The 19085-nt window shown below is 48.4% G+C and overlaps 1 protein-coding gene and 1 long non-coding RNA gene across 11 annotated transcripts in view; one reads left to right on the forward strand and one right to left on the reverse strand.

Moving 5' to 3' along the window:
• Positions 1 to 724: 724 nt before the first annotated feature.
• Positions 725 to 7344, reverse strand: LOC135273106 (uncharacterized). Its single transcript, XR_010340968.1, has 3 exons — positions 7214 to 7344; positions 5139 to 5320; positions 725 to 930 (listed from the first exon to the last, which is right to left on the reverse strand). It is a non-coding gene; the product is annotated as an uncharacterized LOC135273106 (long non-coding RNA).
• Positions 7345 to 7613: 269 nt separating this feature from the next.
• The window catches only part of SUN1 (Sad1 and UNC84 domain containing 1), a 53461-nt gene continuing 41989 nt past the window's right edge, over positions 7614 to 19085 (forward strand). For all 10 annotated transcript variants that reach the window (XM_012470920.3, XM_012470921.2, XM_012470922.2 and 7 more), the window contains exons 1-2: positions 7614 to 7663; positions 18689 to 18785. In XM_012470920.3, coding sequence (XP_012326343.2) covers positions 18709 to 18785 — 77 coding nt within the window. In that variant the 5' untranslated portion in view covers positions 7614 to 7663; positions 18689 to 18708. The remainder of the gene's footprint in view (positions 7664 to 18688; positions 18786 to 19085) is intronic.

Genomic DNA, 19085 nt, shown 5'->3' on the forward strand with positions numbered 1-19085 from the left:
TAAACCTCTTTTTGTTATAAATTACCCAGTCTTGGGTACTTCTTTATGGGCAGTGTGAAGTCAGACTAATACAACCTGTCTCAAAAAAAAAAATTCCATTTAGTGTTAATTTTTTTCCCCTTAACACTGAGGGTTGTTGTGTTTTTTCAACAGCACATGTATGTTGCTTGTCAAATTGAAAAACAATAAAATGTAAAACTAGTTGCCATGATGACAGCTGCTTTTTCTTTAGCAAAGGTCTGCTCCAGACGCCCAGCAGTGTTGCCCTGGGACCTGGCTTTCCTGGGTGCCTTTCCTGGGTCCCGGGCTCTGTCACTCTCTCTCCTCCCTCCAGCCTCGTCCTGGGCAGGTTCCCAGTAGCACATCCCCAGGTGGGCCGGGGGCCTTCCAGGCTCCCTCCCAGAGACACTTCTCTCATTAAGACACAGGTGCAGGCCGGGCATGGTGGCTCACGCCTGTAATCCAAGCACTTTGGAGGCCAATGCAGGCATATCACCTGAGGTCGGGAGTTCAAGACCAGCGTGAACAACATGGTGAAACCCTATCTTTAAAAAAAAAAAAAAAAGACACAGGTGCAGTTTGCCACGTCTCCCTTCTACCTCCTGTTTTCACTATTTTCAAATCTGCCATTTCCCCTCTGAACAGGGTACAGCCTCAAACAGGTGGGTTTTACAATGAAGTGGCAGGATTTTGCCCACAGGAAGACCTCAGAGGTGGCTGCTTGTCCAGATGGTCTGACCTGCTGCAGAGGCCTTCCTCAGTCGCAGGGAATCCTGGAAGGTCTCAGGCATCAGGGTGTCCACACTCAATCCTGGACAGAAGTGAGCCTCCATTTCGGGTAAACGTGCTGAGTGGGGGCCACACTTGTGCCCTGGAGGAAGGGCCTCTGTGTTACTCAGATCTCGCGTTGCTATAAAGGAACACCTGAGGCTGGGTAACGTGTAAAGAAAATAGGTTAACAATATGGTTTGGCTCTGTGTCCCCACCCAAATCTCATCTCAAATTGTAATCCCCATGTGTTGAGGGCAGGACCCAGTGGGAGGTGATTGGATCATGGAGATGGTTTTCCCCATGCTGTTGTCCTGATAGTGACAGAGTTCTCATGAGATCTGAGGGTTTTGTTTGTTTGTTTGTTTGTTTGTTTTTAGACAGAATCTGGCTCTGTCATCCAGGCTGGAGTGCAGTGGCACAATCTCTGCTCACTGCAACCTTTACCTCCTGGGTTCAAATGATTCTCCTGCCTCAGCCTTCCAAATAGCTGGGATTATAGGTGCCACCAAACCCAGCTAATTTTTGTATTTTTAGTAGAGATGGTGTTTCATTCACCCTGTTGGCCAGACTGTTCTCAAACTCCTGACCTCAGGTGATCTGTCCGCCTCAGCCTCCCAAAGTGCTGGGATTACAGGCATGAGCCACTTCACCCGGCCAAGATCTGATGGTTTCATAAGTGTTTGGCAAGTTCCTCCTTCGTGCACTTCTCTCTCTCACCTGCCGCCATGTAAGATGTGTCTGCTTCCCTCCCTCCGGCCCCTGCCATGACTGTAAGTTTCCTGAGGCCTCCCCAGCCATATGGAACTGTGTCAATTCAACCTCTTTTTTCTATAAACGACCCAGTCTTGGGTAGTATCTTTATAGCAGTGTGAAAACAGACTGATACAGTTTATGTGGCTCACGGTTCTGCAGGCTGTACAGGAAGCCAGGCAGCAGCAGCATCTTCTTCGAGGAGCAAGGCCTCAGGTTCCACTCAAGGCAGAGGTGAATGAAGGGGGAGCTGTATCGCTAGATGAGAGCAGGAGTAAGTGGTGGCGGGGGGAGGGCAGGAATCCCAGATCTCGCATGAACTGAGTGAGAACTCACTTATCACCAGGGAGGTTGTGCTGGGCAATTCATGAGGGATCGGCTCCCATGATCCAACACCTCCCAGCAGGCCCCACCACCAGCACTGGGATCAGATTTCATCCTGAGATCTGTACAGAACACATATGCAAACCACATCCGCCTCTCTCCTGGGCTCCCAACGACGTGTGGCCATTGCAGGGCAGGCCCAGCATTGGCCAGACACAATGATCTTTCAAGAGAAGCCCATGTTTAAAATGTGTGTGTGTGTGTGTGTGTGTGTATCTGACTCCCTGGTTCAAGTGATTCTCCTGCCTCAGCCTCCCGAGCAGCTAGGACTACAGGCACGTGCCACCACACCCAGCTAATTTTTGTATTTTTAGTAGAGATGGGGTTTCACTATGTTGGCCAGGATGGTCTCTATCTCTTGACCTTGTGATCCACCCGCCTCGGCCTCCCAAAGTGCTGGGATTCCAGACATGAGCCACTGCACTCAGCCAAAAATATATTTTTAAAGTCCTATAATTTTTAAATATTGGTAACTCATTTAGTTTTGTTTGTTTGTTTTATTTTGCCTTTTTTGAGATCGAGTATTGCTCTGTCACCCAGGCTAGAATGCAGTGGTGTGATCTTGGCTCACTGCAACCTCCGCCTCCCTGGTTCAAGCAACTCTCCTGCCTCAGCCTCCCAAGTAGCTGGGATGACAGGTGCCCGTCATCATACCCGGCTAATTTTTGTATTTTTGGTAGAGACGGGGTTTCACAGTGTTGGCCAGGCTGATCTCAAACTGCTGACATCAAGTGATCCTCCCACCTTGGCCTCCCAAAGTGTTGGAATTATAGGCGTGAGCCACCACTCCCAGCCACATGAATTTCATCTCAATTGAAAAACCACAGTTACTAGGGGACAGGGGTTCCATGAGGCTTTTTGATCACCGTGAGGACTTGAGCGTCTCCTTTGTGTGGCCTGGAGCCTGGCCGGTTGTTTGTGGAGGAGGGGCATGATCCAACTGGTCCAGTCACTGTGTCAGGTGGGAGCAGAAAGACCGGCTGTGAGGTGGCTGTTGTAGGCAAGTAGGACTGACTCTGGTGTGGCCGGGGGCCAGACAGCCCAAGGGAGGGACAGGCTCCGGCTCTGGATCTGCTTCAAAGACAGAGCCAAAGGCCAGGCGCAGTGGCTCATGCCTCTAATCTCAGCACTTTGGGAGGCCGAGGCAGGTGGATCACCTGAGGTCAGGAGTTCAAGACCAGCCTGACCAACGTGGTGAAACCCTGTCCCTACTGAAAATACAAACACTTAGCTGGGCATGGTGGTGTGTGCCTGTAATCCCAGCTACTTGGGAGGCTGAGACAGGAGAATTGCTTGAACCTGGGAGGCAGAGGTTGCAGTGAGCTGAGATCATACCACTGCACTCCAGCCTGGGCAACAGTAAGAGACTCTGTCAAAACAAACAAATAAAAAAACAGAGCCAAAGTGATGCTGATGGGCGTGGGCTGGAAAGAGGGGTCAGAGAGAGCTCCAGAGTCTTTGGCAGGAGGAAGAGGAAGAAATGGGTGTCTTTGACTGTTGTGAGGAAGATCCGAGAAGGAGCAGGATTGCAGAGGGATCACGAATTGTGATTTGGAGATGTTAAATTAGAGACAGCCAGGTGTGGTAGTTCAGACCTGTAATCCCAGCACTTTGGGAGGCTGAGGCAGGAGGATCACTTGAGGCCAGGAGTTCAAGACCAGCCTGGACAACATGGTGAAACCCCGCCTCTACAAAAAATGCCAAAAGTAGCTGGGTATGTTGGTGCGTGCCTGTAATCTAGCTACTCAGGAGGCTAAGACGGGAGGATCACTTAAACCTGGGAGGTGGAGGCTGCAGTAAGCCAAGATGGCACCACTGCACTCCAGCCTGGGTGACAGAGCCAGATCCTGTCTCAAAAAAAAAAAAAAGGAGACGACCAGGTGAGGTGGCTCATGCCTGTCACCCCAGCACTTTGGGAGGCCGAGATAGGAGGAAGGATCGCTTGAGCCGAGGAGTTTGAGAACAGACTGAGCAACACGGCAAGATCCTATCTCTACAAAAAGTTCAAAAAATAAAATTAGCTGGGCATGGTGGTGGGTACCTGTAGTCTCAGCTACTTGAGATGCTAAGGTAAGAGAATCACTTGAGACCAGGAGTTCAAAGCTACCCAGGAGTTCGTGAGCTGTGATTGCATCACTGCACTCCAGCCTTGGTGACAGAGCAAGACTCTGTCTCAAAAATAAGTAAGTAAATAAATAAATATATACATATATAAATGAAACACTGTGAAGGGCCCAGCATGCATGTCTGCAATCTGTACTGAGTTCAAACTCTCTGTCAATACTGGGAGTGTCTGTGCATGGATTTTTGAATTCGGGGTATTGGGAAATCTGGCTGAAATCTGTTGCAACCCTCTGGCAAGTTCCTTTCACCACTCCCCACAGACTCACGCCCTGAAACCACACCAGGATGGGGGGCCGCCCTCCCTCACCGCAGGGGACAACCACCCACCAAAAACCATTTCCTCTGTGGATGCTTCCCGCCCAAAGGAGGAACCAGAGGCAGGCAGGACAGGGAAGCTGCTGGCGGAGAAGCCGAATCCTTTCCTTAAGGGAAAGGGATTTACGGGAGGCAGAGGTTGCAGTGAGCCGAGATGGTGCCATTACACTGCAGCCTGGGCGACAAGAGTGAAACTGTCTTTAAAAAAAAAAAAAAAGAAGGGAGAGATGATTTTCTGAGCCTCTAGGAGATCAGCTGGGAGGTCGGCTGGGTAATTTTCCTTCACCCAACACTCTCCCTGGCCCTTGCAGCCACCCTCATCCAGATGGCATGAAGCCCCTGGGCTCGAGTTTCTGTCTCCCAGGAGCCGGTTTCTGTTTACAGCTGAAAGGCACAGCCTGCTGCCAAAATTGAGGTGTGAGCTCACCGTGAAAAAAGCACTGAGCTCCCCTGGGAGCTTTGCAAGACGGGCCGTTGCTGCCCTCAATTCTGCAGCAGAGATGGCCTTGAAGACGGAGAGGATGCCTATGGGGTCACCCCATCCAGTCTCACTCCAGCCAGGCTATCGGCCTGTCCCTGCCTCTGTTTCCCTTGCTGGAAAACATCAGTGACTGTGCTGCCTGCTCCATTCTGCTCTGCAGTGCTAGGAAGATGGAAAGAGCCGTAGGGACGGACACTCTGAAGTCCAAACTGTTGCCCAGGGTCCTCTTCTGAAATGAAGATGGTCAGCCAGGCTGAGGGAAACAGACCCAAGTTGTGCTCTGGGAGACACAGAAGCCCCCAGATTCTCCTACCTGCTTGTTCCTGTTCCTGCTTTAACCTGCTCCACAGACCAGGGCCTTCCGGGGGTCCATACTGGCCCCAGGGTGGAGTCCAGCCTTCTTGGGGGCACAATGCCCGTCTTCTCTAGTAAGATACCCAGGCAGTGGGCTCTAGCATAGCCATCTGCCAAAATGTTTCCCCCAAACAGATGTGCCTGTTTAAAAAGCAGATATAATTCAAGGTTTTAGCAGCAACGTAAGGGCCATCCAAGTTAATGCTCAGTTGAAAAAAAAAAAGCGGCCAGGCACAGAGGCTCACACCTGTAATCCCAGAACTTTGGTAGGCTGAGGCAGGTGGATCATGAGGTCAGGAGTTCGAGACCAGCCTGACAAACATAGTGAAACCCCGTCTCTACTAAAAATACAAAAAATAAATTAGCCAGGCGTGGTGGTACACGCCTGTAATTCCAGTTACTCCAGAGGCTGAGGCAAGAGAATCGCATGAACCCGGGAGGTGGTGGTTGTAGTGAGCAGAGATTGCACCATGGCACTCCAGCCTGGGTGACAGAGGAACACTGTCTCAAAAAAAAAAAAAAAAAAAAGAAAAAGGCAGAGTTAGCCAGGTGTGGTAATGGGTGCCGGGGGAGACTGAGGCAGAGGATTGCTTGAGCCCAAGAGTTCAAGACCAGCCTGAGCAACATAGTGGGACCCCATCTCTACAAAAAAGATTTAAAAATTAGCCAGATGTGGTGGTATGTGCCTGTAGTCTCAGCTACTCAGGAGGCTAATGTGGGAGGATGGATGGAAGATGGGAGGGCGAGGCTACAGTGAGCTATGATACCACTGCATGATTACTGCAGCCTGGGTGACAGCAAGACCATGTCTCTAACAACAACAACAACAAAAAGCAAAAAACAGGAGTTTGAGTCCAGCCTGACTAACATGGTGAAACCCCATCTTTACTAAAAATACAAAATTAGCCGGGCATGGTGGCGGATGCCTGTAATCACATCTACTAGGGCAGCTGAGGCACAAGAATCACTTGAACCCAGGAGGTGGAGGTTGCAGTGAGCCGAGATTATGTCATTGCACTCCAGCCTGGGCAACAAGAGCGAAACTCCGTCTTAAAATAATAATTAATAATAATAATAAGGTTTTAATGGCTGGGTGCGGTGGCTCATGCCTGTTATCCCAGTACGGTGGAAGGATTGCTTGAGGTCAGGAGTTCGAGACCAGCCTGGGCGACATAGTGAGACCCCCCCCCCGCATGTCTACAAAAAAATACAAAAATATGCAAAAATAAAAAATTATCCAGGCACCCCTGTAGTCCCAGTTTAGGAGACTAAGGTGGGAGGATCTGGGCTGGGGAGGTTGAGGGTGTAGTGAGCTATGACTGCACCACTGCACTCCAGCCTGGGCAACGGGAGTGAGACCCTGTCTCAAAAAAACAAAAACAAGAGCCAAGAAGGTGAACATGAGTTTATGTAAATTACACTTCATTTAAAAAATTCAAAGAACAAATCAGTATTTACAAGAGGCGGTGCCGTCCCCAGCACGAAGAGAACCTGCGAATTCCACGCGCGAAGAGTCGAGTTTCCATCAGCCCGGGCCCTGAGGGAGACCGTGCGTGCAGACCGCATACATTCCCCAGAAGGGCGCCTGGGGAGGAGGGGCCGCGGGAAGAGCCCGGCTTTGGGGCCCCTTCCCACGCCCAGCGCTGTGGGAGAATTGGGGTGGGGGCGGCGTCCAGCACAGGAAGACGTGCGGAAGGCCAAGGAGGCATTGGGGTGGACCTGGCCGAGGTGAGCCCCGTGGGAACCGGGGGCTGTCTCCCAGAGCTGCAACGGCCCCTCCCCCAGATGCGGACGCCCTCCTCGAGATGCAGACCCCCTCATGAAGATGCAGACCCCTCCCCCAGATGCACACACCCTCCCGGAGAGGCAGACCCCTCCCCCCAGATCCAAACATCCCAGATCCAAAAGTCCTTGAGATGCAGACTCCTCCTCCAGGTGCAGACCCCTCCCCAGATGCAGAAGTCTTTATTCAGATGCACAAACCCTCCCGGAGATCAGACCCCTCCCCCAGGTGCACACCCCTCCTTCAGGTACCGAGTCCTCGCCCAGATGCAGGCCTCTTCCCCAAATGCAGATCCCTTCCTCCAGATGCAGACTCCCTCGTCCAGGTGCAGAGCCCTCCTCCAGATGCAGCCTCGCCTCCGAAATAGACCCGTCCTGCAGATGCAGACCCCCTCGCCCCGGGACGCGACCCCGCCTCTCCTGCCCCTCCCCGGGAAGCATCCACGCCCCTCCCCCTCCCTCCCTCCCTCCTCCCTCCCCCCTCCCCTTCCACCGCCTGGAGCCCGCCTGGCTCCTCCGACCGCGGCCCGTAGCCGCCTCGTCACTGGCCAGAACGCTTCAGGTGGCGCGCTCAGGATTGGTGGAGGCCCGCGTTGCTCCCGCCCCCGGTCCGGGGTGCGGCCCACGATTGGCTGGTGCGGGTAGAGCGTCTTCTTGGGCCTGGGAGGCGCAGACGAGGCCTGAGGCAGCGGCGCGAGGCAGGTGAGCTTCGGTCGGGCAGGGCAGAGGGGACGCCGGGCGAGGGCAGGGGGCACGCCGGGCGGGCGCGGGGCTGCGGGGACGCGGGGCGGGAGCTGGGGTACTGGGAGGATGCAGGGTCGCGGCCGGGGCGTCCTCAGTGCAGGCTGTGCCGGGGCCTCCTGGGCCAACGGCCGCCGCCCCCGCCCGTCTCCCGCCCCGCGGCTCCTCGGGCCCCGACCCCTGCCCGCGCAGGTGAAGAGGCCCGGGGACCCTGGCCGTCGTGGTGCAGGAGTCCTGCTTCTTCCCGGGGTCTCGTCGGCTGGGCCGGGACGCGAGGTCTGGGGCGGAGCGGGGAGAGGCGCGGGAGGCCGCGGCGGGCGGTCCGGGCTGGGCGTGGAGGGGCGTCCTCCCTGCGTTCTCAGGCCTCTGCCCGGGCTGCCCGCGTGGACCCGGCTGTGGGGCCCCAGTCCCTGGAAGTAGCGGCGGGGTCGGAGGTGCGGTGGTGGGAAGACGGTGTTTTGTTTTGTTTTTTTAAGAGGTGGGGTCTCGCTCTGTTGCCCAGGCTGGTCTCCACCTCTTGAGCGCGAACAGTCCTCCCGCCTCGGTCTCCCGACGCGCTGGGATCACGGGCGCGAGCCACCGCGCCCGGCTGATACTCGTGTATTTTGGAGTATTGGGGTTTCTCTGTGCTGCCCAGGCCGAACTCCTGGGCTCAAGCGCTCCTCCCGCGCCGGCCTCCGCCCCGACCTGCTTGGAGGCGCGCGCGGTGTCCGCGCCCTGTTGGGCCTGCAAAGTGCCCAGAGCGGTGTCTGAGAGCGCAAAATAAACAGCGGCGGGAACACCTTGCCACTGTCACTGTCACGGGGAGGATTTCTCCCGGCTCCCTAGGCCTCCCTAGAGCTCCCCAGGGCAGGTGGGCGGTGAGGTCTGAGGTCTCTGCTCTCCCTTTGCAGCTTGTGGTTGGTGTGCCCGGCTGATTCCAGGTGGGAAACTGCTCATAATTACGTCTTCTAAGCTTCAGTAGTAGTATTGCCCATGAAGTGCTTGGGGCTCTAATTGCTAATCCTTTGTATGAGGGCCTTTGTAGTCCATCTGTTTTTACTCCCACATCTCCACTGTCCAGAAACATCGTGTGTTTTGGTTTATTCTCATCTTTTCTTGGACACTTGATAGTTATTCGAAACCTTTAGTTTTCTGAAATTATTTCTCTAACAATTTCCTCTTTCTTTACTCTCTTTTTCTGAGTGTTTTGGAAATACTACTGTTTGGACTGGAGGGCTTGGGCTGGCTTTATAATTTTCTCGTCTTTCTCGCTCCCATTTTCTGTTGTGTTCTACTTTCTAGATTTCCTCTTACATTTTATTCCAGTGTATCTATTTAGCATTTTAGTTTGGCCATCCTATTTTAAATTTCCCAGAGTTGCTTTTTTCTCCTATAACATTTGTGATATGTTCTTCACAAATGCAATATCTTCTCATTCACCTGCTTTTCTTTTTTGATTGTGCTAAAATGCACGTAACATAAAATATCATCACCACCTAGTTACAGAATTTTTTCATCATTCCGAATGGAAACCCTATACTGATTAAGCAGTCACTGCCCATTCTTCCCTCTCCCCAGGCCCTGGCAACCACTAATCTGCTTTCTGTTTGTATGAATTGGCCTGTCCCGGACATTTCATGTAAGTGGAGTCATACAGTATGCAGCTCCTTGACTTCTTTCACTGAAGATGATGTCTTCAGAGTTCACCCATGTTGTAGACTGTATCAGTGTTCCGTTCCTTTTTATGACTGAATAATTTTCCATTGTGTAGATATACCACATTGTGTTGATCCATTCATCTGCTGATGGATGCTAGGGTTGTTTCCACCTGTCTGCTATTGTGAGTAATGCAGCCACTATGAACATTTGTGTGTGTTTTTATTTGAGCACCTGTTTTCAATTCTTTGGTTGTATACCAAGGAGTAGAGTTGCCAGGTCATATGATAACTCTATGTTTAGCTTTTTGAGAAACTGCCAAACTTTTTACAGTGGCTGGATCATTTTACATTCCCATCAGCAACGTATGAGAGCTTCACTTTATCCACATTCCCCCCCAACACTCATTTTCCTTTTTTAAAAAAGTATGAGTATCCTAGTGGGTGCGAAGTGGCATCTCATTTGGCTGTGATTTGCATGTCCCTGATGACCAGTGAAGTTGACAATTGTGTCATGTACATGTTGGCCATTGTGTATTTTTGGAGAAATTTTCATTCAGATCGTTTCCCCATTTTTTAAATTGGGTTGCTTCTCTTTCTTTTTTTTTTTTTTTTTTTGAGTTGTCAGAATTCTTTATTCTGCATACTGGACCCTTATCAGACATATGATTAGTAAATACTTTCTCCCATTCTTTGGATTGTCTCTTCACTCTCTCGTTACTGCCCTTTGGTGCCCAAATTGATTAACTCTAATTTTTCTATGTTTTCTTTTGTTGCTCATGTTTTTGATTTCATACCTAAGAACTCTGCAAAATCCAGGGTTAGAAGGATTCGTCCCTGTGTTTTCTTTTAAGAGTTTATCATTTTAGCTCTTGTATTTAGGTGATCGATCCATATGAGTTCATTCTTGTATATGATGTGTGTGTGGTGGGGGTCTAACTTCTTTCTTTTGCATGTTGTGGATATTGAGTTGTTCAAGCATCATTTGTTGACAAGACTTTCTTCCCTATTGAGTGGTCTTGGCACCTTTGTCAAAATCAATTGACTATAGACGTGTGGGTTTATTTCTGGACTCAGTTCTGTTCTACAGGTCTGTATGTATGTCCTTATGCCAATGCCACACTATTTTATAGTAAGTTTTGAAGCTGGGAAGTTGGGGTCCTCCAACTTCGCTTTTGTTCTGGAAGATTTCTTTGCTATTTGGTACCCATTGCAGTTCTATGTGAATTTAAAGATCAGTTTTTCCATATTTGCAAAAAAGACCAATGGGATTTTGATAGAGATTGTATAGAATCTGTACATCACTTTGGGAGTGTTGCCATCCTAACAATATTAAGTCTTTCTATCCATGAATATGGAATGTCTTCCCATTTATGCAGGTTGTCTTTAATTCTTTCAAAAATGTTTTGTGATTTTCAGTGTACAGTGTACAAGGAACCAGTGCACTTCCTTGGTTAAATTTATTCCTAAGTTTTTAATTCTTTTTGATGCTATTATAAAATGAATTGTTTTCACAATTGCACGTTCAGATTGTTCATTACTAGTGTGTAGACTTTTGTGTTGATCTTGTATTCTGAAACTTTGCTGAGTTGCTTATTAGTTTTTTTTCTTTTTTTTTTGGAGCTGGAGTCTTGCTCTGTCACCCAGGCTGGAGTGCAGTGGCATGATCTCAGCTTGGTGCAGCCTCCACCTCCTGGGTTCAAGTGATTTTCCTGCTTCAGCCCCCTGAGTAGCTGGGATTACAGGCACCCACCACCACGCCCGGCTAATTTTTTTATTTTTAGTAGAGACAGAGTTTCACTGTCTTGGTCAGGCTGGTCTCGAACTGCTGACCTTGTAGTCTGCCTGCCTCAGCCTTTGCCTGTTGTTTCATCATTTCCAAAACAAATGAAGAAACACTGCATCTTGGCTAGGAACCATCTGTTGATACGCTTTGCTGCTGATGGGGTGTGCTGGGAGGTGGCAAATGTTAATATAATTATTGTGCTTAGATAATTATGTCCGCTGGTTGGGTCCTGCAATGGTGCTCCGAGGAGTAGGTTCTGTTTCTAGCCACAGTGGACTTGTCCACACCTCAGTGCTAAGGCAGTAGGAGACCTTGAATTGGACCCCAGAGGACTGGCTGCCTGTACTACTTCACAAATGAAGATGAAATGTGTTTCTTTTTGAAAGTGATATTTATTATGTTAATTTTTAAAATGATAAAACCAATACCTGCTCTTTAAAAAAATTTTCAGACAGCACAAAAGGGGTTAAATGACGAGTAGAAGTTCCATTCCCCCGAATTGACTCAAATCTAGTGTGTTATTTTTCTTTTATTTTTTTTTTAGAGGCGGGGTTTCACCATATTGGCCAGGCTGGTCTTGAACTTCTGATCTTGTGATCTGCCCACCTCGCCTCCCAAAGTGCTGGGATTACAGTTGTGAGCCACCTCGCCCGGCCTTTTTTCTTTTTTTTTTTTAACGGAGTCTCTTTTGTAAATTTTTTTCTGCCCCCGCCCCCCCACCCTAGATAGAGTCTTGCTCTGTTGCCAGGCTGGAGTGCAGTGGCACTATCTCAGCTCACTGCAACCTTTGCCTCCTGGACTCAAGCAGTTACAACAGGCGAGTGCCACCATGCCCAGCTAATTTTTGTATTTTTAGTAGAGACGGGGTTTCATCATGTTGGCCAGGATGGTTTTGATCTCTTGACCTTGTGATCCAACCACCTTGGCCTCACAAAGTACTGGGATTACTGCCCACCTCGCCTCCCAAAGTGCTGGGATTACAGTTGTGAGCCACCTCGCCCGGCCTTTTTTCTTTTTTTTTTTTTAACGGAGTCTCTTTTGTAAATTTTTTTCTGCCCCCGCCCCCCCACCCTAGATAGAGTCTTGCTCTGTTGCCAGGCTGGAGTGCAGTGGCACTATCTCAGCTCACTGCAACCTTTGCCTCCTGGGCTCAAGCAGTTACAACAGGCGAGTGCCACCATGCCCAGCTAATTTTTGTATTTTTAGTAGAGACGGGGTTTCATCATGTTGGCCAGGATGGTTTTGATCTCTTGACCTTGTGATCCACCCACCTTGGCCTCACAAAGTACTGGGATTACAGGCATGAGCCCCTGCACCCAGCCCTAATGTGTTATTTTTCTAGAAGTACTAAAAGCGTGTTCCCTGGTGTATGTATGCAGGTATAAAATATGTGGCATACAGCCCTTTCAAATATTTTTAGGTTACAGATATTTATTTCTGATTTGTTGTTTTGAATAATCAGTTCATTTTTTTAAGGATTCTCACTTACTTAGTGTAAATCATCCGCTTTTCATAAACCAAAAATTGTTTTTCTTCCTCAAAATGAAATTAGAGAGGCAATGCCAGTTTTTGTTTATTATGTTGTAGAAGTAATTACATGAGCATGATCTTTGGAAAACATCTGTTTCTAAGCCAGTTTCTTCTTATTTTTTTTAAATCTACAGGCAAAATAATGTTTTTATTAGTGTCTACATTATTTAGTTTTAATAGGATGAAGATCTAAGCACAATAATTACGTTACCATTTAGTACTGATTTTTTTTCAGAATTTTAATTTTAAATAATTATTTACAGTGGATTTAAGAAATAAACTGGGCTGGGCATGGTAGCTCATGCCTGTAATCCCAGCACTTTGGGAGGCTGAGGTGGGAGGATCGCTTGAGGCTAGCAGTTCAAGACCAGCCTGGGCAACATAGACCCTGTCTCTACAAAAAATAAAAAGATTCACCAGCTGCCGTGGCACGCCCCTGTGGTCCCAGCACTTTGGGAAGCTGAGGCGAGAGGACTGCTTGAGCCCAGGAGATAGAGGCTGCAGTGAGCTGTGATTGTGCCCCTGCACTCTAGCCCCGGTGACAGCATGAGACCCTGTCTCTTAAAAATTCATATATAAGAAAGAAAGAACAAAGAAATGAACTGCCTGATGTCAGGCTAGCTGCCCTTCAACAACCCCACCCTGAGGTGCTTAAGGATTAGCCAGAGTAAGGATAGAGCAAGCATGTGTGCCTGAGTGTGTGTGCCTGTGTGCTCATCATGCCCTTGTCGGTGTCTCTCGGGAAGGGCCCTGAGGGAAGATCTGGTGAAACATCGCTGCCCCGCCAGGTGGAGCTGCAGCTCCAGGTGTCCCGGTGGGCGTGGAGCTTGTGGCAGATGGTACTCTGGGAGGATGGGCCTGTGTGTCCCTGCCTTGGATCAGTGACAGACTCACAGAGAGTTGCAGGTTTGAGTGGTAGGTTTGACTGTTTCAGGAGTTAGGCTGCCATTTTAAACCAGGGCTTGTGGAATCCATGTGGGCAGGTCCCCACGGTTTCTGATGGGAATGCTGCGTCACACTGGGCTCCTTGTCAGTCTCAGACCACGTTGTCAGTGACGAATGCTGGGGCACAGGAAATGTGGCCTATAGCATCCGGCTAATGTCAGTAAGCACAGTGCCTTTGCAGCAGATTCCATCGTTGATGCGTGTTTCATAGAAAATAACTATCAAAATACCTAGGTGATGGCGGTTGGTGTTCCTAGGCTGAAGGGAAGTGCTGCTAGCAGGTTTTAAAGTTTGCCTTTTCCAGTTTTCTTCAGAGCTGAAAGCATTTCCTAAGAAAAGATGGCGTGCTGATTTTATTTCAGAACCCCTCAGGGTATTTTTTGTTGTTGTTGTTGTTGTTGTTGTTGTTGTTTTTGTTTTTGTTTTTAATAAAGATGGGGTTTCACCCTGATGGCCAGGCTGGTCTTTAACTTCTGACCTCAGGTGATCCATCCACCTCGGCCTTCCAAAGTGCTAGGATTACAGATGTGAGCCACCGCGCCTGGCCTTTTTTTTTCTTTTATGAGATGGCATCTCACTGTGTCACCAGGCTGGAGTGCAGTGACGTGATCTCGGCTCACTGCAACCGCCTCTTGGGTTCAAGTGATTCTCATGCCTCAGCCTCCCAAATAGCTGGGACTACAGGCGCCTGCCACCACACCAGGCTAATTTTTGTAGTTTAACTAGAGACGGGATTTCACCATGTTGGCCAGGCTGGTCTCGAACTCCTGACCTCAAGTGATCTGCCCGCCCACCTCGGCCTCTCGAAGTGCTGGGATTACAGGCGTGAGCCACTGTGCCTGCCTAGACCATTTAGTTTTGTTGTTTTCAGCCTTGTATGAGGATTTTTCAACCATGTTCTCTAGATTATTACTAGATTAGTACAGACATTCTGAATAGTAAAGACTTAAATGATAATGGGGAGTAGGACTAAAATCCATTTTTTACCAAAGCATTCAAGAAAAAAATGATCCTGTATATTTTCATGTCTACCATATAATATAAATTATATACTGTAAAAGCTAAAGGATATTAAAGGAGAAACCTAGTATAATTTAAGAAGAATCTTACCTAGTTTTTTTTTTGAGATGGAGTCTCACTCTGTCACTCAGGCTGGAGTGCAGTGACGTAGTCTCAGCTCACTGCAACCTCTGCCTCCTGGGTTCAAGTAATTCTCATGCCTCAGCCTCCCAAGTAGCTGGGACTACAAGCATGCACCACCACACCCGGCTGATTTTTGTATTTTTAGTAGAGTCGGGGTTTCACCATGTTGCCCGGGCTGGTCTGAGACTTCTGACCTCAGGTGATATACCTGCCTCAGTCTCCCAAAGTGCTGGGATTACAGGCATGAGCCACCACACCTGGTCTTATCTAATTTTAAAACCCTGCTAGGATGTATATATTTGTAAAGAAAGTTAAGCCATATGTTTGAAATCAAAGTTTGCAGTCTAAATAGATTGCCTCTACTTTTCTGTGTTTGTGAGCTTGTAAGCTCTCCTGGCCATGAACAAACACAAGATAAAAGGGAGAGATTTTGTCTGGGTGACATGCAAGGCCGCACTCTCTTTCCCCCAAAGATGATGCTCCTGGCTGCCATCTGCTAAGGTGTGTGCTTTTCTAGTTTCAGTGGCTCTCTGCCCATCCATCCTACAGAAGCCATCTCTTAGCAGGACCAGCAGGGACCTTCCCACAGTCACCTCTGGATACCTGTGCTGAGCCGACCAGCCTGAGAACCCACGCCTAGGGCTTTCTGTGGCCCAGCTCCTATCTCGGCGGCCTGCACAAAGCTGCGTACCAGTTAGTCTGTCTCCCTCCACCAGGCCAGGGACACATACTCATGCGGAACACAGCTGTGACAAGGTCATGCCAGGCGTGACATTCAGGGCAGTCAGGAAGGCACTGGATGCAGCAGGCAGGAGCGTTATGCCTGAAGACGGGCCTTTGTGACACATCTATGCAGAATGTCAATTTCAGATTCTTTCCAGGTTTTTCTGATGCTGTTGAAAACATCCTTGATCCATTTTTCACTTATTTTGTGATTACTGATAAGATTATAAGTGCAGAAAACATCTCCCTTGAGTCTCTCAGACGGGCAGACTGAGGCAGCTTCCCCTTCACATAGGAAGGCTCTAATGTTACATTTCGGCTTTAATTATCAGCGGTGTAATGGAGACTGGGAATGCTGTTGTGGAAATGCTAAGTACTCTGACTGTCAGTAGAGCTGGTCTTAGAACTGCCCTGTTGCCTGCACATGTGCGAGGGAGCTGTGCAGGGACGGGGGCTTTCACTTGCTGGCTGGGTCCCAGCTGTGGGATTCATCGGTAGACCTTTGCCCTTCATTTAGGGCAGGGTAACTGAATCTTTTGTCTCAGGAATTGCACATCCAGAAGAATAATAACTGTTCTTTTTTAAAATTTAAAACATCGGCCATATCACTTTACTCCTCAAAATAACTGCAGCTGACACCTGAGTGCTTGTCATCTGTCAGGCATTGCCTGTTGGGCATGGTTTCATTTAATCCTTTTTTTTTTTACTTTATTTCATTTTATTTTTTCCTATAATTTAACAATTGGATTTGTAAAGGACTAAGGATGGGATTTAAAATCTTCCTAATACATATTGTAGTCTGTTAAGGGAGAAGGAGGAAGGAGGGAGTGAATGAGACTGCAGGATGGGGGAGGGGAGTTGGGGAACTCTGGGATCCTCTCACCTGGCAGCAGGCCTTTGGTGCACATGGGAGAGCCCGGAGCACCTGCTCAGGAACCCGGGGCACATGATCACAGCCTCTGCAGCTGCTGCCACTGCCTCACAAGTTTCTGCTTGGCGTGAGCTTGGCCTTCAGCGCTTGTCGGGGTAGGGTTATTTTCTAGGCTGAGAGATAATGGCCAGAACATTTCCCTAGATCCTAGACAGGTGTCATTAGGCCAGGACTGGATCAGGGTAGATAAGGTGCCCTGTTTCCTCATTTCAGAGTTTTAGGAAATAGAGAAAATGATAGATTCTGCATGTTTTATACATAGATGCATTTCACCAGGGAACGTAAAATTCACGTGTTATAAAAGTGAAATCAGAATGATGAAGACAGATTAAGGGTCTGTAATCACAGACTCTCCAATCTGTGTTCCCTCAGCACCTGCTGAACCTGGAGTGTGACCTCTTTTCCCCACCATCCCTGACTTCCTTGCTTTCCTTTTCTGTGGCCTGGCTGCCCTTAATGGCCTTATTCCTAAATTAGCCTAACATCTGAGCAGGAGTGGGCATCCGTAACACTATTGAGTTAGCCCAGTGTCCCCTATCCAGGGTGGGAGTGGGAGTGGGCATCTATAGCACTACTGAGTTAGCCCAGTGTTCCCACATCCAGAGTGGGAGCGGGAGTGGGCGTTCACTGAGCCCCACATAGGGTTGTTGCTTAGCAGTGCAGGCAGAGCCCATTGTTGTATTGCTGCTAGGTGGGGCTGCGTTCTGCAGAGACTGCCAGCCAGGCCTGTGCACCTCAGGAGCCCAGGCATGGAGGGTAGTGGAGGGCAGAGACCAGTGTGGAGCGAGCAACCTAGATTGGATCCCGGCCAAGGCCTTGCTCCTGTGCCATGCTCCTCTGCGTTTGTGGTTGAATATAGATTTAGGTGTTGTTTAAAATAGGAAGAGAAGTGAGAGAGACAGTTAAACAGGTAGCAAATATTATTTGGATTAAGTGATCATAGTTTTATTTGCAAAAAGACGTTGAAGTGTAAGTTTATAGAATGCCAAATAAGAATGAATTGTACTTGCTGAACCTGTGTTCTGGGTCGGTGCTGAGCTGGGTGTCCCTGAACTGAAGAATTTTGAAACGTGTTTAAAAAAGCAGGAGTTTTGTCATACCTGCCGATACTTGTAGATGCAGTACAATTTTCATATATATAAACTGTGGTCTTTATTTATTTATTTCGAGATGGAGTCTTGCTCTGTTGCCCAGGCTGGAGTACAGTGGCGCAATTTTGGTTCACTGCAGCCTCCGCCTCCCAGGTTCAAGCGATTCTCCTGCCTCAGTCTCCTGAGTAGCTGGGATTACAAGTGCCCACCACCATGCCTGACTAATTTTTGTATTTTTAGTAGAGACAGAGTTTCACCATATTGGTCAAGCTGGTCTCAGACTCCTGACCTTATGATCTGCCCACCTTGACCTCCTAAAGTGCTAGGATTACAGGCCAGTCAACAGTGGTCTTTATTTCTATGGTACTTTATTTCAAAGAAAGTCGTATGAATTAAAGTACCTTTGGTTTGATTTCTGGAGCTCAGTCATTTGTACAAAAGTATCTTTTGTCCAGGACGTTCTTTATTTTTAGTTATATCTTCCTCAGATAGTTCAGCAACCAATTATGATTCACATTGCTACTCAGGATTTTTTAAAATTTCAGGGTGTGTGCTTGTGAATATTTTTAGCTGGAGGAAAGTTATGAGTCATTCCAAAGAAATGTAGATGACAACCTGAGAAACAATATACTGAACACTTTCTAACCTAAAAAATAATCTGTTTTCTTGTAAGGAAAAGTGTAAATAGTGCCTTAAGCTTTTTGATTATTCACCCTGCCGTTTCTTTTCTGATTCTGGGATGCTTGTGAGAACTTCAGCATCTAGGAACGTGTGCACTGCTGCTTGGCCATAGAGTAGCAGGTAGTTCTAGTTTAGTTAATAAAAACTTATTTCAGAAGACTGAGAACATATTGACACCGTGAGGATTTCAAAAGACATCTTGAAAAGAGTTCTGAATTTCTTTCAGTATTTCTTGGAAAGTGCTTCTGGTTTCACTAGTCAGTCAGTTGAGAGTTTCACCAGTCCTTTTTCAGGATATGCCAGAGGACTAGATATTATAGAAGTGCCCCAGGCTTGTAACTATGGAAATACTTGTTTCCTCTCTTTAAAAAGTAAAAACACTACTGCTGGCCGTGTTTCCTTAGAGCATTGATGGTGACCTGGGTTCAGTCGCATGTAGGCGGCTCAGGTTGACTAAGACAGGACTGCCCTGGATTTCTGCCCGTTAAACACTCTGCATTTCTTTCCCACCCTCTGCAGTATGGTTTGAAGTGGTGAACATGGATTTTTCTCGGCTTCACATGTACAGTCCTCCCCAGTGTGTGCCGGAGAACACGGGCTACACATATGCGCTCAGGTGAGTGTGCATCTGCACGTGGGGTCCTGGCCTTGCAATACCCACTCTCTTTTGCTGTGGCATGGAACGTCACAGGAACTCGATAATACTGCCGACTACGTGTGATATTTTGAAGGTGAAAGGAAAAGATAAACTTCATCTTATGGCTTTAGAGCTTGTTTTGAAAGCTGTTTCCAAATTTGTTTATCCTGGTGACTGTGTGGTTAGTCATCGCAGGTGGCTTGATGGCTTCGACCCCACCCAGGTGGTTTTGATCTTGAGAAGTCCCAGAGGTTATAGCTAGTGTTTGATGTCTATCAA

The sequence above is a fragment of the Aotus nancymaae genome, unplaced genomic scaffold (assembly GCF_030222135.1).
Source record: "Aotus nancymaae isolate 86718 unplaced genomic scaffold, 86718_ANA_hifiasm-v0.15.2.pri h1tg000263l, whole genome shotgun sequence".
Taxonomy (NCBI): Eukaryota; Metazoa; Chordata; class Mammalia; order Primates; family Aotidae; genus Aotus; species Aotus nancymaae.